This window comes from Salmo salar, chromosome ssa06 (genome assembly GCF_905237065.1).
Source record: "Salmo salar chromosome ssa06, Ssal_v3.1, whole genome shotgun sequence".
Taxonomy (NCBI): Eukaryota; Metazoa; Chordata; class Actinopteri; order Salmoniformes; family Salmonidae; genus Salmo; species Salmo salar.
The window spans coordinates 5,442,671-5,467,965 of NC_059447.1; the positions used below are offsets into that span (position 1 = coordinate 5,442,671).

At 40.3% G+C, this 25,295-nt stretch overlaps 1 protein-coding gene across 9 annotated transcripts in view; it reads left to right on the forward strand.

Annotated features, from left to right (window-relative positions):
* The window catches only part of LOC106606184 (multidrug resistance-associated protein 1), a 101,202-nt gene that overhangs the window by 17,204 nt on the left and 58,703 nt on the right, over positions 1-25,295 (forward strand). For 7 of the 9 annotated variants that reach the window (XM_045719628.1, XM_045719629.1, XM_045719631.1 and 4 more), the window contains exons 1-2: positions 19,240-19,704; positions 23,029-23,166. In XM_045719628.1, the coding sequence (XP_045575584.1) occupies positions 19,255-19,704; positions 23,029-23,166 (588 nt within the window). In that variant the 5' untranslated portion in view covers positions 19,240-19,254. The other 2 variants (XM_045719635.1, XM_045719636.1) reach the window with 2 other exon arrangements.

Below are 25,295 nucleotides of genomic sequence, written 5' to 3' on the forward strand. Positions count from 1 at the left end.
AAGCTAACACTCTCTCTCTCTGAACAACCAGAGAAACATATATAGCAAGCTAACACTCTCTCTCTCTCGAACAACCAGAGAAACATATATAGCAAGCTAACACTCTCTCTCTCTGAACAACCAGAGAAACATATATAGCAAGCTAACACTCTCTCTCTCTGAACAACCAGAGAAACATATATAGCAAGCTAACACTCTCTCTCTCTCTGAACAACCAGAGAAACATATATAGCAAGCTAACACTCTCTCTCTCTGAACAACCAGAGAAACATATATAGCAAGCTAACACTCTCTCTCTCTGAACAACCAGAGAAACATATATAGCAAGCTAACACTCTCTCTCTCTGAACAACCAGAGAAACATATATAGCAAGCTAACACTCTCTCTCTCTGAACAACCAGAGAAACATATATAGCAAGCTAACACTCTCTCTCTCTGAACAACCAGAGAAACATATATAGCAAGCTAACACTCTCTCTCTCTGAACAACCAGAGAAACATATATAGCAAGCTAACACTCTCTCTCTCTGAACAACCAGAGAAACATATATAGCAAGCTAACACTCTCTCTCTCTGAACAACCAGAGAAACATATATAGCAAGCTAACACTCTCTCTCTCTGAACAACCAGAGAAACATATATAGCAAGCTAACACTCTCTCTCTCTGAACAACCAGAGAAACATATATAGCAAGCTAACACTCTCTCTCTCTGAACAACCAGAGAAACATATATAGCAAGCTAACACTCTCTCTCTGAACAACCAGAGAAACATATATAGCAAGCTAACACTCTCTCTCTCTGAACAACCAGAGAAACATATATAGCAAGCTAACACTCTCTCTCTCTGAACAACCAGAGAAACATATATAGCAAGCTAACACTCTCTCTCTCTGAACAACCAGAGAAACATATATAGCAAGCTAACACTCTCTCTCTGAACAACCAGAGAAACATATATAGCAAGCTAACACTCTCTCTCTGAACAACCAGAGAAACATATATAGCAAGCTAACACTCTCTCTCTCTCTGAACAACCAGAGAAACATATATAGCAAGCTAACACTCTCTCTCTCTGAACAACCAGAGAAACATATATAGCAAGCTAACACTCTCTCTCTCTGAACAACCAGAGAAACATATATAGCAAGCTAACACTCTCTCTCTCTCTGAACAACCAGAGAAACATATATAGCAAGCTAACACTCTCTCTCTCTGAACAACCAGAGAAACATATATAGCAAGCTAACACTCTCTCTCTCTGAACAACCAGAGAAACATATATAGCAAGCTAACACTCTCTCTCTGAACAACCAGAGAAACATATATAGCAAGCTAACACTCTCTCTCTCTGAACAACCAGAGAAACATATATAGCAAGCTAACACTCTCTCTCTCTGAACAACCAGAGAAACATATATAGCAAGCTAACACTCTCTCTCTCTGAACAACCAGAGAAACATATATAGCAAGCTAACACTCTCTCTCTCTGAACAACCAGAGAAACATATATAGCAAGCTAACACTCTCTCTCTCTGAACAACCAGAGAAACATATATAGCAAGCTAACACTCTCTCTCTCTGAACAACCAGAGAAACATATATAGCAAGCTAACACTCTCTCTCTCTGAACAACCAGAGAAACATATATAGCAAGCTAACACTCTCTCTCTGAACAACCAGAGAAACATATATAGCAAGCTAACACTCTCTCTCTCTCTGAACAACCAGAGAAACATATATAGCAAGCTAACACTCTCTCTCTCTCTGAACAACCAGAGAAACATATATAGCAAGCTAACACTCTCTCTCTCTGAACAACCAGAGAAACATATATAGCAAGCTAACACTCTCTCTCTCTGAACAACCAGAGAAACATATATAGCAAGCTAACACTCTCTCTCTCTGAACAACCAGAGAAACATATATAGCAAGCTAACACTCTCTCTCTGAACAACCAGAGAAACATATATAGCAAGCTAACACTCTCTCTCTCTGAACAACCAGAGAAACATATATAGCAAGCTAACACTCTCTCTCTGAACAACCAGAGAAACATATATAGCAAGCTAACACTCTCTCTCTCTCTCTGAACAACCAGAGAAACATATATAGCAAGCTAACACTCTCTCTCTCTGAACAACCAGAGAAACATATATAGCAAGCTAACACTCTCTCTCTCTGAACAACCAGAGAAACATATATAGCAAGCTAACACTTTTTGACAGAGAAACATATATAGCAGCTCTCTCTCTCTGAACAACCAGAGAAACATATATAGCAAGCTAACACTCTCTCTCTCTGAACAACCAGAGAAACATATATAGCAAGCTAACACTCTCTCTCTCTCGAACAACCAGAGAAACATATATAGCAAGCTAACACTCTCTCTCTCTGAACAACCAGAGAAACATATATAGCAAGCTAACACTCTCTCTCTCTGAACAACCAGAGAAACATATATAGCAAGCTAACACTCTCTCTCTCTGAACAACCAGAGAAACATATATAGCAAGCTAACACTCTCTCTCTCTGAACAACCAGAGAAACATATATAGCAAGCTAACACTCTCTCTCTCCTGAACAACCAGAGAAACATATATAGCAAGCTAACACTCTCTCTCTCTGAACAACCAGAGAAACATATATAGCAAGCTAACACTCTCTCTCTCTGAACAACCAGAGAAACATATATAGCAAGCTAACACTCTTCTCTCTGAACAACCAGAGAAACATATATAGCAAGCTAACACTCTCTCTCTCTGAACAACCAGAGAAACATATATAGCAAGCTAACACTCTCTCTCTCTGAACAACCAGAGAAACATATATAGCAAGCTAACACTCTCTCTCTCTGAACAACCAGAGAAACATATATAGCAAGCTAACACTCTCTCTCCTGAACAACCAGAGAAACATATATAGCAAGCTAACACTCTCTCTCTCTGAACAACCAGAGAAACATATATAGCAAGCTAACACTCTCTCTCTCTGAACAACCAGAGAAACATATATAGCAAGCTAACACTCTCTCTCTCTGAACAACCAGAGAAACATATATAGCAAGCTAACACTCTCTCTCTGAACAACCAGAGAAACATATATAGCAAGCTAACACTCTCTCTCTCTGAACAACCAGAGAAACATATATAGCAAGCTAACACTCTCTCTCTCTCTGAACAACCAGAGAAACATATATAGCAAGCTAACACTCTCTCTCTGAACAACCAGAGAAACATATATAGCAAGCTAACACTCTCTCTCTGAACAACCAGAGAAACATATATAGCAAGCTAACACTCTCTCTCTCTGAACAACCAGAGAAACATATATAGCAAGCTAACACTCTCTCTCTCGAACAACCAGAGAAACATATATAGCAAGCTAACACTCTCTCTCTCTGAACAACCAGAGAAACATATATAGCAAGCTAACACTCTCTCCTCTGAACAACCAGAGAAACATATATAGCAAGCTAACACTCTCTCTCTCTGAACAACCAGAGAAACATATATAGCAAGCTAACACTCTCTCTCTCTGAACAACCAGAGAAACATATATAGCAAGCTAACACTCTCTCTCTGAACAACCAGAGAAACATATATAGCAAGCTAACACTCTCTCTCTCTGAACAACCAGAGAAACATATATAGCAAGCTAACACTCTCTCTCTCTGAACAACCAGAGAAACATATATAGCAAGCTAACACTCTCTCTCTGAACAACCAGAGAAACATATATAGCAAGCTAACACTCTCTCTCTCTGAACAACCAGAGAAACATATATAGCAAGCTAACACTCTCTCTCTCTGAACAACCAGAGAAACATATATAGCAAGCTAACACTCTCTCTCTGAACAACCAGAGAAACATATATAGCAAGCTAACACTCTCTCTCTCGAACAACCAGAGAAACATATATAGCAAGCTAACACTCTCTCTCTGAACAACCAGAGAAACATATATAGCAAGCTAACACTCTCTCTCTCTGAACAACCAGAGAAACATATATAGCAAGCTAACACTCTCTCTCTCGAACAACCAGAGAAACATATATAGCAAGCTAACACTCTCTCTCTCTGAACAACCAGAGAAACATATATAGCAAGCTAACACTCTCTCTCTCTGAACAACCAGAGAAACATATATAGCAAGCTAACACACTCTCTCTCTGAACAACCAGAGAAACATATATAGCAAGCTAACACTCTCTCTCTGAACAACCAGAGAAACATATATAGCAAGCTAACACTCTCTCTCTCTGAACAACCAGAGAAACATATATAGCAAGCTAACACTCTCTCTCTCTCTGAACAACCAGAGAAACATATATAGCAAGCTAACACTCTCTCTCTCTGAACAACCAGAGAAACATATATAGCAAGCTAACACTCTCTCTCTCTCGAACAACCAGAGAAACATATATAGCAAGCTAACACTCTCTCTCTCTGAACAACCAGAGAAACATATATAGCAAGCTAACACTCTCTCTCTCTGAACAACCAGAGAAACATATATAGCAAGCTAACACTCTCTCTCTCTGAACAACCAGAGAAACATATATAGCAAGCTAACACTCTCTCTCTCTGAACAACCAGAGAAACATATATAGCAAGCTAACACTCTCTCTCTCTGAACAACCAGAGAAACATATATAGCAAGCTAACACTCTCTCTCTCTCGAACAACCAGAGAAACATATATAGCAAGCTAACACTCTCTCTCTCTGAACAACCAGAGAAACATATATAGCAAGCTAACACTCTCTCTCTCGAACAACCAGAGAAACATATATAGCAAGCTAACACTCTCTCTCTCTGAACAACCAGAGAAACATATATAGCAAGCTAACACTCTCTCTCTCTGAACAACCAGAGAAACATATATAGCAAGCTAACACTCTCTCTCTGAACAACCAGAGAAACATATATAGCAAGCTAACACCTCTCTCTCTCTGAACAACCAGAGAAACATATATAGCAAGCTAACACTCTCTCTCTGAACAACCAGAGAAACATATATAGCAAGCTAACACTCTCTCTCTCTGAACAACCAGAGAAACATATATAGCAAGCTAACACTCTCTCTCTCTCGAACAACCAGAGAAACATATATAGCAAGCTAACACTCTCTCTCTGAACAACCAGAGAAACATATATAGCAAGCTAACACTCTCTCTCTCTGAACAACCAGAGAAACATATATAGCAAGCTAACACTCTCTCTCTCTGAACAACCAGAGAAACATATATAGCAAGCTAACACTCTCTCTCTTCTGAACAACCAGAGAAACATATATAGCAAGCTAACACTCTCTCTCTCTGAACAACCAGAGAAACATATATAGCAAGCTAACACTCTCTCTCTCTGAACAACCAGAGAAACATATATAGCAAGCTAACACTCTCTCTCTCTGAACAACCAGAGAAACATATATAGCAAGCTAACACTCTCTCTCTCTGAACAACCAGAGAAACATATATAGCAAGCTAACACTCTCTCTCTGAACAACCAGAGAAACATATATAGCAAGCTAACACTCTCTCTCTCTGAACAACCAGAGAAACATATATAGCAAGCTAACACTCTCTCTCTCTGAACAACCAGAGAAACATATATAGCAAGCTAACACTCTCTCTCTCTGAACAACCAGAGAAACATATATAGCAAGCTAACACTCTCTCTCTCTGAACAACCAGAGAAACATATATAGCAAGCTAACACTCTCTCTCTCTGAACAACCAGAGAAACATATATAGCAAGCTAACACTCTCTCTCTCTGAACAACCAGAGAAACATATATAGCAAGCTAACACTCTCTCTCTCTGAACAACCAGAGAAACATATATAGCAAGCTAACACTCTCTCTCTCTGAACAACCAGAGAAACATATATAGCAAGCTAACACTCTCTCTCTCTGAACAACCAGAGAAACATATATAGCAAGCTAACACTCTCTCTCTCTGAACAACCAGAGAAACATATATAGCAAGCTAACACTCTCTCTCTCTGAACAACCAGAGAAACATATATAGCAAGCTAACACTCTCTCTCTGAACAACCAGAGAAACATATATAGCAAGCTAACACTCTCTCTCTCTGAACAACCAGAGAAACATATATAGCAAGCTAACACTCTCTCTCTCTGAACAACCAGAGAAACATATATAGCAAGCTAACACTCTCTCTCTGAACAACCAGAGAAACATATATAGCAAGCTAACACTCTCTCTCTCTCTGAACAACCAGAGAAACATATATAGCAAGCTAACACTCTCTCTCTGAACAACCAGAGAAACATATATAGCAAGCTAACACTCTCTCTCTGAACAACCAGAGAAACATATATAGCAAGCTAACACTCTCTCTCTCTGAACAACCAGAGAAACATATATAGCAAGCTAACACTCTCTCTCTCTGAACAACCAGAGAAACATATATAGCAAGCTAACACTCTCTCTCTCTGAACAACCAGAGAAACATATATAGCAAGCTAACACTCTCTCTCTCTCTCTGAACAACCAGAGAAACATATATAGCAAGCTAACACTCTCTCTCTCTGAACAACCAGAGAAACATATATAGCAAGCTAACACTCTCTCTCTGAACAACCAGAGAAACATATATAGCAAGCTAACACTCTCTCTCTCTGAACAACCAGAGAAACATATATAGCAAGCTAACACTCTCTCTCTCTGAACAACCAGAGAAACATATATAGCAAGCTAACACTCTCTCTCTCTGAACAACCAGAGAAACATATATAGCAAGCTAACACTCTCTCTCTCTGAACAACCAGAGAAACATATATAGCAAGCTAACACTCTCTCTCTGAACAACCAGAGAAACATATATAGCAAGCTAACACTCTCTCTCTCTGAACAACCAGAGAAACATATATAGCAAGCTAACACTCTCTCTCTCTGAACAACCAGAGAAACATATATAGCAAGCTAACACTCTCTCTCTCTGAACAACCAGAGAAACATATATAGCAAGCTAACACTCTCTCTCTCTGAACAACCAGAGAAACATATATAGCAAGCTAACACTCTCTCTCTCTGAACAACCAGAGAAACATATATAGCAAGCTAACACTCTCTCTCTCTGAACAACCAGAGAAACATATATAGCAAGCTAACACTCTCTCTCTCTGAACAACCAGAGAAACATATATAGCAAGCTAACACTCTCTCTCTCTGAACAACCAGAGAAACATATATAGCAAGCTAACACTCTCTCTCTCTGAACAACCAGAGAAACATATATAGCAAGCTAACACTCTCTCTCTCTGAACAACCAGAGAAACATATATAGCAAGCTAACACTCTCTCTCTGAACAACCAGAGAAACATATATAGCAAGCTAACACTCTCTCTCTCTGAACAACCAGAGAAACATATATAGCAAGCTAACACTCTCTCTCTGAACAACCAGAGAAACATATATAGCAAGCTAACACTCTCTCTCTCTGAACAACCAGAGAAACATATATAGCAAGCTAACACTCTCTCTCTCTGAACAACCAGAGAAACATATATAGCAAGCTAACACTCTCTCTCTGAACAACCAGAGAAACATATATAGCAAGCTAACACTCTCTCTCTCTGAACAACCAGAGAAACATATATAGCAAGCTAACACTCTCTCTCTCTGAACAACCAGAGAAACATATATAGCAAGCTAACACTCTCTCTCTCTCTGAACAACCAGAGAAACATATATAGCAAGCTAACACTCTCTCTCTCTGAACAACCAGAGAAACATATATAGCAAGCTAACACTCTCTCTCTCTGAACAACCAGAGAAACATATATAGCAAGCTAACACTCTCTCTCTCTCTGAACAACCAGAGAAACATATATAGCAAGCTAACACTCTCTCTCTCTGAACAACCAGAGAAACATATATAGCAAGCTAACACTCTCTCTCTCTGAACAACCAGAGAAACATATATAGCAAGCTAACACTCTCTCTCTGAACAACCAGAGAAACATATATAGCAAGCTAACACTCTCTCTCTCTGAACAACCAGAGAAACATATATAGCAAGCTAACACTCTCTCTCTCTGAACAACCAGAGAAACATATATAGCAAGCTAACACTCTCTCTCTCTGAACAACCAGAGAAACATATATAGCAAGCTAACACTCTCTCTCTCTGAACAACCAGAGAAACATATATAGCAAGCTAACACTCTCTCTCTCGAACAACCAGAGAAACATATATAGCAAGCTAACACTCTCTCTCTCTGAACAACCAGAGAAACATATATAGCAAGCTAACACTCTCTCTCTCTGAACAACCAGAGAAACATATATAGCAAGCTAACACTCTCTCTCTCTGAACAACCAGAGAAACATATATAGCAAGCTAACACTCTCTCTCTCGAACAACCAGAGAAACATATATAGCAAGCTAACACTCTCTCTCTCTGAACAACCAGAGAAACATATATAGCAAGCTAACACTCTCTCTCTCTGAACAACCAGAGAAACATATATAGCAAGCTAACACTCTCTCTCTCGAACAACCAGAGAAACATATATAGCAAGCTAACACTCTCTCTCTCTCGAACAACCAGAGAAACATATATAGCAAGCTAACACTCTCTCTCTCTGAACAACCAGAGAAACATATATAGCAAGCTAACACTCTCTCTCTCTGAACAACCAGAGAAACATATATAGCAAGCTAACACTCTCTCTCTCTGAACAACCAGAGAAACATATATAGCAAGCTAACACTCTCTCTCTCTCTGAACAACCAGAGAAACATATATAGCAAGCTAACACTCTCTCTCTCTGAACAACCAGAGAAACATATATAGCAAGCTAACACTCTCTCTCTCTGAACAACCAGAGAAACATATATAGCAAGCTAACACTCTCTCTCTGAACAACCAGAGAAACATATATAGCAAGCTAACACTCTCTCTCTCTGAACAACCAGAGAAACATATATAGCAAGCTAACACTCTCTCTCTCTGAACAACCAGAGAAACATATATAGCAAGCTAACACTCTCTCTCTGAACAACCAGAGAAACATATATAGCAAGCTAACACTCTCTCTCTCTGAACAACCAGAGAAACATATATAGCAAGCTAACACTCTCTCTCTCTGAACAACCAGAGAAACATATATAGCAAGCTAACACTCTCTCTCTCTGAACAACCAGAGAAACATATATAGCAAGCTAACACTCTCTCTCTCTGAACAACCAGAGAAACATATATAGCAAGCTAACACTCTCTCTCTCTGAACAACCAGAGAAACATATATAGCAAGCTAACACTCTCTCTCTCTGAACAACCAGAGAAACATATATAGCAAGCTAACACTCTCTCTCTCTGAACAACCAGAGAAACATATATAGCAAGCTAACACTCTCTCTCTCTGAACAACCAGAGAAACATATATAGCAATAATCAGTAAAGCTAACACTCTCTCTCTCTGAACAACCAGAGAAACATATATAGCAAGCTAACACTCTCTCTCTGAACAACCAGAGAAACATATATAGCAAGCTAACACTCTCTCTCTCCTGAACAACCAGAGAAACATATATAGCAAGCTAACACTCTCTCTCTCTGAACAACCAGAGAAACATATATAGCAAGCTAACACTCTCTCTCTCTGAACAACCAGAGAAACATATATAGCAAGCTAACACTCTCTCTCTCTGAACAACCAGAGAAACATATATAGCAAGCTAACACACTCTCTCTCTGAACAACCAGAGAAACATATATAGCAAGCTAACACTCTCTCTCTCTCGAACAACCAGAGAAACATATATAGCAAGCTAACACTCTCTCTCTGAACAACCAGAGAAACATATATAGCAAGCTAACACTCTCTCTCTCTTGAACAACCAGAGAAACATATATAGCAAGCTAACACTCTCTCTCTCTGAACAACCAGAGAAACATATATAGCAAGCTAACACTCTCTCTCTCTCTGAACAACCAGAGAAACATATATAGCAAGCTAACACTCTCTCTCTCTGAACAACCAGAGAAACATATATAGCAAGCTAACACTCTCTCTCTCTCTGAACAACCAGAGAAACATATATAGCAAGCTAACACTCTCTCTCTCTGAACAACCAGAGAAACATATATAGCAAGCTAACACTCTCTCTCTCTGAACAACCAGAGAAACATATATAGCAAGCTAACACTCTCTCTCTCTCTGAACAACCAGAGAAACATATATAGCAAGCTAACACTCTCTCTCTCTGAACAACCAGAGAAACATATATAGCAAGCTAACACTCTCTCTCTCTGAACAACCAGAGAAACATATATAGCAAGCTAACACTCTCTCTCTCTGAACAACCAGAGAAACATATATAGCAAGCTAACACTCTCTCTCTCTGAACAACCAGAGAAACATATATAGCAAGCTAACACTCTCTCTCTCTGAACAACCAGAGAAACATATATAGCAAGCTAACACTCTCTCTCTCTCTGAACAACCAGAGAAACATATATAGCAAGCTAACACTCTCTCTCTCTGAACAACCAGAGAAACATATATAGCAAGCTAACACTCTCTCTCTCTGAACAACCAGAGAAACATATATAGCAAGCTAACACTCTCTCTCTCTGAACAACCAGAGAAACATATATAGCAAGCTAACACTCTCTCTCTCTGAACAACCAGAGAAACATATATAGCAAGCTAACACTCTCTCTCTCTGAACAACCAGAGAAACATATATAGCAAGCTAACACTCTCTCTCTCTCTGAACAACCAGAGAAACATATATAGCAAGCTAACACTCTCTCTCTCTGAACAACCAGAGAAACATATATAGCAAGCTAACACTCTCTCTCTCTGAACAACCAGAGAAACATATATAGCAAGCTAACACTCTCTCTCTCTGAACAACCAGAGAAACATATATAGCAAGCTAACACTCTCTCTCTCTGAACAACCAGAGAAACATATATAGCAAGCTAACACTCTCTCTCTCTGAACAACCAGAGAAACATATATAGCAAGCTAACACTCTCTCTCTCTGAACAACCAGAGAAACATATATAGCAAGCTAACACTCTCTCTCTCTGAACAACCAGAGAAACATATATAGCAAGCTAACACTCTCTCTCTCTGAACAACCAGAGAAACATATATAGCAAGCTAACACTCTCTCTCTCTGAACAACCAGAGAAACATATATAGCAAGCTAACACTCTCTCTCTCTGAACAACCAGAGAAACATATATAGCAAGCTAACACTCTCTCTCTCTGAACAACCAGAGAAACATATATAGCAAGCTAACACTCTCTCTCTCTCTGAACAACCAGAGAAACATATATAGCAAGCTAACACTCTCTCTCTGAACAACCAGAGAAACATATATAGCAAGCTAACACTCTCTCTCTCTGAACAACCAGAGAAACATATATAGCAAGCTAACACTCTCTCTCCTCTGAACAACCAGAGAAACATATATAGCAAGCTAACACTCTCTCTCTCTGAACAACCAGAGAAACATATATAGCAAGCTAACACTCTCTCTCTCTCTGAACAACCAGAGAAACATATATAGCAAGCTAACACTCTCTCTCTCTCTGAACAACCAGAGAAACATATATAGCAAGCTAACACTCTCTCTCTCTGAACAACCAGAGAAACATATATAGCAAGCTAACACTCTCTCTCTGAACAACCAGAGAAACATATATAGCAAGCTAACACTCTCTCTCTCTCTGAACAACCAGAGAAACATATATAGCAAGCTAACACTCTCTCTCTCTGAACAACCAGAGAAACATATATAGCAAGCTAACACTCTCTCTCTCTCTGAACAACCAGAGAAACATATATAGCAAGCTAACACTCTCTCTCTCTGAACAACCAGAGAAACATATATAGCAAGCTAACACTCTCTCTCTCTGAACAACCAGAGAAACATATATAGCAAGCTAACACTCTCTCTCTCTGAACAACCAGAGAAACATATATAGCAAGCTAACACTCTCTCTCTCTCTGAACAACCAGAGAAACATATATAGCAAGCTAACACTCTCTCTCTCTGAACAACCAGAGAAACATATATAGCAAGCTAACACTCTCTCTCTCTCTGAACAACCAGAGAAACATATATAGCAAGCTAACACTCTCTCTCTCTGAACAACCAGAGAAACATATATAGCAAGCTAACACTCTCTCTCTCTGAACAACCAGAGAAACATATATAGCAAGCTAACACTCTCTCTCTGAACAACCAGAGAAACATATATAGCAAGCTAACACTCTCTCTCTCTGAACAACCAGAGAAACATATATAGCAAGCTAACACTCTCTCTCTGAACAACCAGAGAAACATATATAGCAAGCTAACACTCTCTCTCTCTGAACAACCAGAGAAACATATATAGCAAGCTAACACTCTCTCTCTCTGAACAACCAGAGAAACATATATAGCAAGCTAACACTCTCTCTCTCTCTGAACAACCAGAGAAACATATATAGCAAGCTAACACTCTCTCTCTCTGAACAACCAGAGAAACATATATAGCAAGCTAACACTCTCTCTCTGAACAACCAGAGAAACATATATAGCAAGCTAACACTCTCTCTCTCTGAACAACCAGAGAAACATATATAGCAAGCTAACACTCTCTCTCTCTCTGAACAACCAGAGAAACATATATAGCAAGCTAACACTCTCTCTCTCTCTGAACAACCAGAGAAACATATATAGCAAGCTAACACTCTCTCTCTCTGAACAACCAGAGAAACATATATAGCAAGCTAACACTCTCTCTCTCTGAACAACCAGAGAAACATATATAGCAAGCTAACACTCTCTCTCTCTGAACAACCAGAGAAACATATATAGCAAGCTAACACTCTCTCTCTCTGAACAACCAGAGAAACATATATAGCAAGCTAACACTCTCTCTCTCTGAACAACCAGAGAAACATATATAGCAAGCTAACACTCTCTCTCTCTGAACAACCAGAGAAACATATATAGCAAGCTAACACTCTCTCTCTCTGAACAACCAGAGAAACATATATAGCAAGCTAACACTCTCTCTCTGAACAACCAGAGAAACATATATAGCAAGCTAACACTCTCTCTCTCTGAACAACCAGAGAAACATATATAGCAAGCTAACACTCTCTCTCTCTGAACAACCAGAGAAACATATATAGCAAGCTAACACTCTCTCTCTCTCTGAACAACCAGAGAAACATATATAGCAAGCTAACACTCTCTCTCTCTGAACAACCAGAGAAACATATATAGCAAGCTAACACTCTCTCTCTCTGAACAACCAGAGAAACATATATAGCAAGCTAACACTCTCTCTCTCTGAACAACCAGAGAAACATATATAGCAAGCTAACACTCTCTCTCTCTGAACAACCAGAGAAACATATATAGCAAGCTAACACTCTCTCTCTCTGAACAACCAGAGAAACATATATAGCAAGCTAACACTCTCTCTCTCGAACAACCAGAGAAACATATATAGCAAGCTAACACTCTCTCTCTCTGAACAACCAGAGAAACATATATAGCAAGCTAACACTCTCTCTCTCTGAACAACCAGAGAAACATATATAGCAAGCTAACACTCTCTCTCTCTGAACAACCAGAGAAACATATATAGCAAGCTAACACTCTCTCTCTCTGAACAACCAGAGAAACATATATAGCAAGCTAACACTCTCTCTCTCTGAACAACCAGAGAAACATATATAGCAAGCTAACACTCTCTCTCTCTGAACAACCAGAGAAACATATATAGCAAGCTAACACTCTCTCTCTCCTGAACAACCAGAGAAACATATATAGCAAGCTAACACTCTCTCTCTCTGAACAACCAGAGAAACATATATAGCAAGCTAACACTCTCTCTCTCTGAACAACCAGAGAAACATATATAGCAAGCTAACACTCTCTCTCTCTGAACAACCAGAGAAACATATATAGCAAGCTAACACTCTCTCTCTCTGAACAACCAGAGAAACATATATAGCAAGCTAACACTCTCTCTCTCTGAACAACCAGAGAAACATATATAGCAAGCTAACACTCTCTCTCTCTGAACAACCAGAGAAACATATATAGCAAGCTAACACTCTCTCTCTCTGAACAACCAGAGAAACATATATAGCAAGCTAACACTCTCTCTCTCTGAACAACCAGAGAAACATATATAGCAAGCTAACACTCTCTCTCCTCTGAACAACCAGAGAAACATATATAGCAAGCTAACACTCTCTCTCTCTCTGAACAACCAGAGAAACATATATAGCAAGCTAACACTCTCTCTCTCTGAACAACCAGAGAAACATATATAGCAAGCTAACACTCTCTCTCTCTGAACAACCAGAGAAACATATATAGCAAGCTAACACTCTCTCTCTCTGAACAACCAGAGAAACATATATAGCAAGCTAACACTCTCTCTCTCTGAACAACCAGAGAAACATATATAGCAAGCTAACACTCTCTCTCTCTGAACAACCAGAGAAACATATATAGCAAGCTAACACTCTCTCTCTCTGAACAACCAGAGAAACATATATAGCAAGCTAACACTCTCTCTCTCTGAACAACCAGAGAAACATATATAGCAAGCTAACACTCTCTCTCTCCTGAACAACCAGAGAAACATATATAGCAAGCTAACACTCTCTCTCTCTGAACAACCAGAGAAACATATATAGCAAGCTAACACTCTCTCTCTCTGAACAACCAGAGAAACATATATAGCAAGCTAACACTCTCTCTCTCTGAACAACCAGAGAAACATATATAGCAAGCTAACACTCTCTCTCTCTCTGAACAACCAGAGAAACATATATAGCAAGCTAACACTCTCTCTCTCTGAACAACCAGAGAAACATATATAGCAAGCTAACACTCTCTCTCTCTGAACAACCAGAGAAACATATATAGCAAGCTAACCCTCTCTCTCTCTGAACAACCAGAGAAACATATATAGCAAGCTAACACTCTCTCTCTCTGAACAACCAGAGAAACATATATAGCAAGCTAACACTCTCTCTCTCTGAACAACCAGAGAAACATATATAGCAAGCTAACACTCTCTCTCTGAACAACCAGAGAAACATATATAGCAAGCTAACACTCTCTCTCTCTGAACAACCAGAGAAACATATATAGCAAGCTAACACTCTCTCTCTGAACAACCAGAGAAACATATATAGCAAGCTAACACTCTCTCTCTCTGAACAACCAGAGAAACATATATAGCAAGCTAACACCTCTCTCTCTGAACAACCAGAGAAACATATATAGCAAGCTAACACTCTCTCTCTCTGAACAACCAGAGAAACATATATAGCAAGCTAACACTCTCTCTCTCCGAACAACCAGAGAAACATATATAGCAAGCTAACACTCTCTCTCTCTGAACAACCAGAGAAACATATATAGCAAGCTAACACTCTCTCTCTCTGAACAACCAGAGAAACATATATAGCAAGCTAACACTCTCTCTCTCTGAACAACCAGAGAAACATATATAGCAAGCTAACACTCTCTCTCTCTGAACAACCAGAGAAACATATATAGCAAGCTAACACTCTCTCTCTCTGAACAACCAGAGAAACATATATAGCAAGCTAACACTCTCTCTCTCTGAACAACCAGAGAAACATATATAGCAAGCTAACACTCTCTCTCTCTGAACAACCAGAGAAACATATATAGCAAGCTAACACTCTCTCTCTCTGAACAACCAGAGAAACATATATAGCAAGCTAACACTCTCTCTCTCTGAACAACCAGAGAAACATATATAGCAAGCTAACACTCTCTCTCTCTGAACAACCAGAGAAACATATATAGCAAGCTAACACTCTCTCTCTCTGAACAACCAGAGAAACATATATAGCAAGCTAACACTCTCTCTCTCTGAACAACCAGAGAAACATATATAGCAAGCTAACACTCTCTCTCTCTTGAACAACCAGAGAAACATATATAGCAAGCTAACACTCTCTCTCTCTGAACAACCAGAGAAACATATATAGCAAGCTAACACTCTCTCTCTCTGAACAACCAGAGAAACATATATAGCAAGCTAACACTCTCTCTCTCTCTCTGAACAACCAGAGAAACATATATAGCAAGCTAACACTCTCTCTCTCTCTGAACAACCAGAGAAACATATATAGCAAGCTAACACTCTCTCTCTCTCTGAACAACCAGAGAAACATATATAGCAAGCTAACACTCTCTCTCTCTGAACAACCAGAGAAACATATATAGCAAGCTAACACTCTCTCTCTCTGAACAACCAGAGAAACATATATAGCAAGCTAACACTCTCTCTCTCTGAACAACCAGAGAAACATATATAGCAAGCTAACACTCTCTCTCTGAACAACCAGAGAAACATATATAGCAAGCTAACACTCTCTCTCTGAACAACCAGAGAAACATATATAGCAAGCTAACACTCTCTCTCTCTGAACAACCAGAGAAACATATATAGCAAGCTAACACTCTCTCTCTGAACAACCAGAGAAACATATATAGCAAGCTAACACTCTCTCTCTCTGAACAACCAGAGAAACATATATAGCAAGCTAACACTCTCTCTCTCTGAACAACCAGAGAAACATATATAGCAAGCTAACACTCTCTCTCTCTGAACAACCAGAGAAACATATATAGCAAGCTAACACTCTCTCTCTCTGAACAACCAGAGAAACATATATAGCAAGCTAACACTCTCTCTCTCTGAACAACCAGAGAAACATATATAGCAAGCTAACACTCTCTCTCTCTCTGAACAACCAGAGAAACATATATAGCAAGCTAACACTCTCTCTCTCTGAACAACCAGAGAAACATATATAGCAAGCTAACACTCTCTCTCTCTGAACAACCAGAGAAACATATATAGCAAGCTAACACTCTCTCTCTCTGAACAACCAGAGAAACATATATAGCAAGCTAACACTCTCTCTCTCTGAACAACCAGAGAAACATATATAGCAAGCTAACACTCTCTCTCTGAACAACCAGAGAAACATATATAGCAAGCTAACACTCTCTCTCTCTGAACAACCAGAGAAACATATATAGCAAGCTAACACTCTCTCTCTGAACAACCAGAGAAACATATATAGCAAGCTAACACTCTCTCTCTCTGAACAACCAGAGAAACATATATAGCAAGCTAACACTCTCTCTCTCTGAACAACCAGAGAAACATATATAGCAAGCTAACACTCTCTCTCTCTGAACAACCAGAGAAACATATATAGCAAGCTAACACTCTCTCTCTCTGAACAACCAGAGAAACATATATAGCAAGCTAACACTCTCTCTCTCTGAACAACCAGAGAAACATATATAGCAAGCTAACACTCTCTCTCTCTGAACAACCAGAGAAACATATATAGCAAGCTAACACTCTCTCTCTCTGAACAACCAGAGAAACATATATAGCAAGCTAACACTCTCTCTCTGAACAACCAGAGAAACATATATAGCAAGCTAACACTCTCTCTCTCTGAACAACCAGAGAAACATATATAGCAAGCTAACACTCTCTCTCTCTGAACAACCAGAGAAACATATATAGCAAGCTAACACTCTCTCTCTCTCTGAACAACCAGAGAAACATATATAGCAAGCTAACACTCTCTCTCTCTGAACAACCAGAGAAACATATATAGCAAGCTAACACTCTCTCTCTCTGAACAACCAGAGAAACATATATAGCAAGCTAACACACTCTCTCTCTGAACAACCAGAGAAACATATATAGCAAGCTAACACTCTCTCTCTGAACAACCAGAGAAACATATATAGCAAGCTAACACTCTCTCTCTCTGAACAACCAGAGAAACATATATAGCAAGCTAACACTCTCTCTCTCTGAACAACCAGAGAAACATATATAGCAAGCTAACACACTCTCTCTCTCTGAACAACCAGAGAAACATATATAGCAAGCTAACACTCTCTCTCTCTCTCTCTGAACAACCAGAGAAACATATATAGCAAGCTAACACTCTCTCTCTCTGAACAACCAGAGAAACATATATAGCAAGCTAACACTCTCTCTCTCTGAACAACCAGAGAAACATATATAGCAAGCTAACACTCTCTCTCTGAACAACCAGAGAAACATATATAGCAAGCTAACACTCTCTCTCTCTCTGAACAACCAGAGAAACATATATAGCAAGCTAACACTCTCTCTCTCTCTGAACAACCAGAGAAACATATATAGCAAGCTAACACACTCTCTCTCTCTGAACAACCAGAGAAACATATATAGCAAGCTAACACTCTCTCTCTGAACAACCAGAGAAACATATATAGCAAGCTAACACTCTCTCTCTCTGAACAACCAGAGAAACATATATAGCAAGCTAACATGCATATAAACACACACACAGTCTCTCTTAAATGTTGTCCATTAAGTAATGGTTTTAAAACAATGATGATCATATTTAAAAAACTATGGCACTTATATACCAAGTCCTAGACTGTTTTCTAATGAGAATCATGAACGTCGAGTTGATAAACGAGATCCTTCCCAGTGGTTTCAGTCTGCCTTCTTGAAGAGTCATTTCAGAACACAGGCTTCTCTGTGTGGTAGAGAGTCTGACACGACAACATCCTGACACACACCTTACCTAAAGATCTCGTTTCCTCTTCCTCTTTCTTCAACTGCATCCCAAATGGTTCCCTATTTCACACACTACTTTTCACGCACTACCCCTAGGGCCCTGGTCAGAAAGGCTCTGGGCAAAAGTAGTGAGGAGTGAGTAGCAATAACATCCTAGATGCCTCCTGCCGTTGTGGCACTTAAACTTGACCCCTCAGCTGCTCCAGGGTCACTGCCCTGCGGTTGTCCGGCGAGGATGTGTGTGTGTGTGTGTGTGTGTGTGTGTGTGTGTGTGTGTGTGTGTGTGTGTGTGTGTGTGTGTGTTTGTTTTTGGGTGCATGTGTTTCTCCGGGAGTGGGGTTTAAAGCAAAATATGAATTTCCATGATCTGAAAATGCACAATGAAGTGTTCTTCCTGCTCTCCTCTCATCCTCTCCTCCAGGCAGTAGGTTTTCTCCTGTGGATCGTCTGCTGGGCAGATGTGTTTTACTCTTTCTGGGAAAGAAGCCAACATGACAGCGGTGCCTCCTCCTCCACCCAGGCACCTGTTTATCTGGTTAGCCCCACCATGCTCGGCATCACTATGGTAAAAACCAACCCTGTTTATCTGGTTAGCCCCACCATGCTCGGCATCACTATGGTAAAAACCAACCCTGTTTATCTGGTTAGCCCCACCATGCTCGGCATCACTATGGTAAAAACCAACCCTGTTTATCTGGTTAGCCCCACCATGCTCGGCATCACTATGGTAAAAACCAACACTGTTTATCTGGTTAGCCCCACCATGCTCGGCATCACTATGGTAAAAACCAACACTGTTTATCTGGTTAGCCCCACCATGCTCGGCATCACTATGGTAAAAACCAACCCTGTTTATCTGGTTAGCCCCACCATGCTCGGCATCACTATGGTAAAAACCAACACTGTTTATCTGGTTAGCCCCACCATGCTCGGCATCACTATGGTAAAAACCAACACTGTTTATCTGGTTAGCCCCACCATGCTCGGCATCACTATGGTAAAAACCAACACTGTTTATCTGGTTAGCCCCACCATGCTCGGCATCACTATGGTAAAAACCAACACTGTGGGCTTTTCTGGATCAAAAGGGTCTTAGCTGTGGGGGGGCGTGGTCGGTCTGTAAGGGTCTTAGCTGGGGGGGCGTGGTCGGCCTGTAAGGGTCTTAGCTGGGGGGCGTGGTCGGCCTGTAAGGGTCTTAGCTGGGGGAGTGGTCCGCCTGTAAGGGTCTTAGCTGGGGGAGTGGTCGGCCTGTAAGGTTCTTAGCTGGGGGAGTGGTCGGCCTATAAGGTTCTTAGCTGGGGGGAGTGTTCGGCCTGTAAGGTTCTTAGCTGGGGGGAGTGGTCGGCCTATAAGGTTCTTAGCTGGGGGGAGTGGTCGGCCTGTAAGGTTCTTAGCTGTGGGGGCGTGGTCGGCCTGTAAGGTTCTTAGCTGTGGGGGCGTGGTCGGCCTGTATGGTTCTTAGCTGTGGGGGCGTGGTCGGCCTGTAAGGTTCATAGCTGTGGGGGCGTGGTCGGCCTGTAAGGGTCTTAGCTGGGGGGAGTGGTCGGCCTGTAAGGGTCTTAGCTGGGGGGAGTGGTCGGCCTGTAAGGGTCTTAGCTGGGGGGGAGTGGTCGGCCTGTAAGGGTCTTAGCTGGGGGGAGTGGTCGGCCTGTAAGGGTCTTAGCTGGGGGGGAGTGGTCGGCCTGTAAGGTTCATAGCTGTGGGGGCGTGGTCGGCCTGTAAGGGTCTTAGCTGGGGGGCGTGGTCGGCCTGTAAGGGTCTTAGCTGGGGGGAGTGGTCGGCCTGTAAGGTTCATAGCTGTGGGGGCGTGGTCGGCCTGTAAGGTTCATAGCTGTGGGGGGGCGTGGTCGGCCTGTAAGGGTCTTAGCTGGGGGGGAGTGGTCGGCCTGTAAGGGTCTTAGCTGGGGGGGCGTGGTCGGCCTGTAAGGGTCTTAGCTGGGGGGGCGTGGTCGGCCTGTAAGGGTCTTAGCTGGGGGGGCGTGGTCGGCCTGTAAGGGTCTTAGCTGAGGAGGGGCGTAGCTTTGGGTCCGGGCCCCGGGAAAGAATATTTGAGGACTTGGCGGTGGAGAGAAAATGTTACTGTTTTAAACCTAATTTGCTGCAATTCTACACATTTTGCCATGGAGCTTTGAGTTTTCCCTGGATAGATCAACTGGCTATGAAAAACTCCCGTGTCTACCAGTACCCAGTATCTAGTGATTCAATATAATACTGTGTCTACCAGTACCCAGTATGTAGTGATTCAATATAATTCTGTATCTACCAGTACCCAGTATCTAGTGATTCAATATAATACTGTATCTACCAGTACCCAGTATCTAGTGATTCAATATAATACTGTATCTACCAGTACCCAGTATGTAGTGATTCAATATAATACTGTATCTACCAGTACCCAGTATGTAGTGATTCAATATAATACTGTGTCTACCAGTACCCAGTATCTAGTGATTCAATATAATACTGTATCTACCAGTACCCAGTATGTAGTGATTCAATATAATACTGTATCTACCAGTACCCAGTATGTAGTGATTCAATATAATACTGTATCTACCAGTACCCAGTATCTAGTGATTCAATATAATACTGTATCTACCAGTACCCAGTATCTAGTGATTCAATATAATACTGTATCTACCAGTACCCAGTATCTAGTGATTCAATATAATACTGTGTCTACCAGTACCCAGTATCTAGTGATTCAATATAATACTGTATCTACCAGTACCCAGTATCTAGTGATTCAATATAATACTGTATCTACCAGTACCCAGTATGTAGTGATTCATTATAATACTGTGTCTACCAGTACCCAGTATCTAGTGATTCAATATAATACTGTATCTACCAGTACCCAGTATCTAGTGATTCAATATAATACTGTGTCTACCAGTACCCAGTATGTAGTGATTCAATATAATACTGTATCTACCAGTACCCAGTATGTAGTGATTCAATATAATACTGTATCTACCAGTACCCAGTATGTAGTGATTCAATATAATACTGTGTCTACCAGTACCCAGTATGTAGTTATTAAATATAATACTGTATCTACCAGTACCCAGTATGTAGTGATTCAATATAATACTGTATCTACCAGTACCCAGTATGTAGTGATTCAATATAATACTGTGTCTACCAGTACCCAGTATGTAGTGATTCAATATAATACTGTGTCTACCAGTACCCAGTATCTAGTGATTCAATATAATTCTGTATCTACCAGTACCCAGTATCTAGTGATTCAATATAATACTGTCTCTACCAGTACCCAGTATGTAGTGATTCAATATAATACTGTGTCTACCAGTACCCAGTATGTAGTGATTCAATATAATACTGTGTCTACCAGTACCCAGTATGTAGTGATTCAATATAATACTGTGTCTACCAGTACCCAGTATCTAGTGATTCAATATAATTCTGTATCTACCAGTACCCAGTATCTAGTGATTCAATATAATACTGTGTCTACCAGTACCCAGTATCTAGTGATTCAATATAATACTGTGTCTACCAGTACCCAGTATGTAGTGATTCAATATAATACTGTGTCTACCAGTACCCAGTATCTAGTGATTCAATATAATACTGTGTCTACCAGTACCCAGTATCTAGTGATTCAATATAATACTGTATCTACCAGTACCCAGTATCTAGTGATTCAATATAATACTGTGTCTACCAGTACCCAGTATCTAGTGATTCAATATAATACTGTGTCTACCAGTACCCAGTATGTAGTGATTCAATATAATACTGTGTCTACCAGTACCCAGTATGTAGTGATTCAATATAATACTGTGTCTACCAGTACCCAGTATGTAGTGATTCAATATAATACTGTGTCTACCAGTACACAGTACTCTGCTGCCTTGTCATAGTCCCAGTATGTAGTGATTCAATATAATACTGTATCTACCAGTAACCAGTATCTAGTGATTCAATATAATACTGTGTCTACCAGTACCCAGTATCTAGTGATTCAATATAATACTGTGTCTACCAGTACCCAGTATGTAGTGATTCAATATAATACTGTGTCTACCAGTACCCAGTATGTAGTGATTCAATATGATACTGTGTCTACCAGTACCCAGTATGTAGTGATTCAATATAATACTGTGTGAATGTAATCAGTAGGAGGAGTGTTTTTTATAGTGTTATTAACACCTGGGCATGATTAATACATGTTGGTAAGAGCAGGGCGCTAGCAACGGCAAGGTCACGGGTTCAATTCCCGCGAGGATCAAATGCATAATATTAAACGTGTTTGCGCTCACAAGTGGTGTCAGATCTGAAGGAGATGTATGTGCTCTGTGTGTGTGTATATGCTGTTCTAATGTGTGTGTGTGTGTTCTCTCCCCAGCTGCTGGCCACCCTCCTGACCCAGTATGAGAGGTTAAAAGGAGTCCAGTCTTCAGGGGTGATGCTCAACTTCTGGCTGGTGGCCGTCCTCTGTGCTACCGTCACATTCAGATCCAAGATCATACAAGCCATCAACGAGGTGAGAGAGAGAGGTTGTGTGTTAGATCTGGGACAATGAACCCAGAATTACAGACATAGGCTACCTCTTACTGTGGATTGTTCTAGAACCATTATTTGGAGTGATTTTGCTACACAACGTTCCTGTGGATTGTTCTAGAACCATTATTTGGAGTGATTTTGCTGCACAATGTTCCTGTGGATTGTTCTAGAACCATTATTTGGGGTGATTTTGCTACACAACGTTCCTGTGGATTGTTCTAGAACCATTATTTGGGGTGATTTTGCTACACAACGTTCCTGTGGATTGTTCTAGAACCATAATTTGGTCAACAGTAATAGCCTATGCATTATGTTGTTTCCTGCTATGAAACTCTCTGCCTGTCTCTGTTTGGCTGTTGGCTGCTGACTCACTTCTTCTCTCCACTGTGACATGGAGGAGGGAGAGAGGCATTCTGAGAAGCATAATCATATGACCGTTGCTCAAAATGCTACTGTGGGAAAAATACAGTTTTCAAAGCAACTACTGTTGTTGTAGTTACAGAGTTACAGAGAGTCACAGTTTTCTGGGAGTATTCCAAGTTTTTCTCACCTCTTAATATTGTGTTCATGGCACCACTTTACAACCGGACTAGGCTGGAGTTAGTACGGGTTTGATGAACCCGCGGAGCCGAGCGGTGCGCGCCATTTGCAGTGAATAGACACCTACATCAAGTGGCTTAGGCCTGGAGCTGGGAAGTTTCTGTAGGACATTAGCCTACATTTACTGATAGCCATGTAGGCTAATCTAACTGTAAATATGATAGTGTTGCTAGATAACCATGTAGGCTAATCTAACTGTAAATATGATAGTGTTGCTAGATAGCCATGTAGGCTAATCTAACTGTAAATATGATAGTGTTGCTAGATAACCATGTAGGCTAATCTAACTGTAAATATGATAGTGTTGCTAGACAGCCTTGTAGGCTAATCTAACTGTAAATATGATAGTGTTGCTAGACAGCCATGTAGGCTAATCTAACTGTAAATATGATAGTGTTGCTAGATAGCCTTGTAGGCTAATCTAACTGTAAATATGATAGTGTTGCTAGATAACCATGTAGGCTAATCTAACTGTAAATATGATAGTGTTGCTAGATAGCCTTGTAGGCTAATCTAACTGTAAATATGATAGTGTTGCTAGATAACCATGTAGGCTAATCTAACTGTAAATATGATAGTGTTGCTAGATGGCCTTGTAGGCTAATCTAACTGTAAATATGATAGTGTTGCTAGATAGCCTTGTAGGCTAATCTAACTGTAAATATGATAGTGTTGCTAGATAGCCTTGTAGGCTAATCTAACTGTAAATATGATAGTGTTGCTAGATAGCCTTGTAGGCTAATCTAACTGTAAATATGATAGTGTTGCTAGATAGCCATGTAGGCTAATCTAACTGTAAATATGATAGTGTTGCTAGATAGCCTTGTAGGCTAATCTAACTGTAAATATGATAGTGTTGCTAGGTCTACAGTTAGTAATCTAGCTCAGTGTTGTGAGGTCCCCCTTCCTCAGGTGGTGAATCATATAGCCTACATGGTTACCTAGCAACAATATATCTACAGTTAGTAGTCTAGCTCAGTGTTGTGAGGTCCCCCTTCCTCAGGTGGTGAATCATATAGCCTAGAGGACAATATGCACAAAGATGTCAGCCAATTCTCTGAAGAGGCCAAAATAAATGTGATCATTGTGGATCCTATTGACAGGTTGCACATCAACCATGCCTTCCCTGGATATGTTGGATGAAATATCTTACTTTTAGAATCGTAGGCTACCATCTCAGTTGTCTTACCTGGCCCTGGAAACACGTCTAGAGCTCTGCTGCTGATGTGAAGTAACTGTCCATAAAAACCAAAATAAATGTTTCTGAGGACTGAGGACATTTTTTGCAATATTACTTTTTGTACATATCGCCCAGCTCGAGCACCCCCCCCAAAAAATGATTTAGTGTAAATGATCACTGATTTATCATTATTGCAAAAAATGTTTACATTTATCGCGATATGGATTTCTGTCCACATCACCCAGTTCTAGTTGTGTGTGTGTGTGTGTGTGTGTGTGTGTGTGTGTGTGTGTGGGGGGGGGGTTCAGCCCATGTGTAACAAGAAGAGT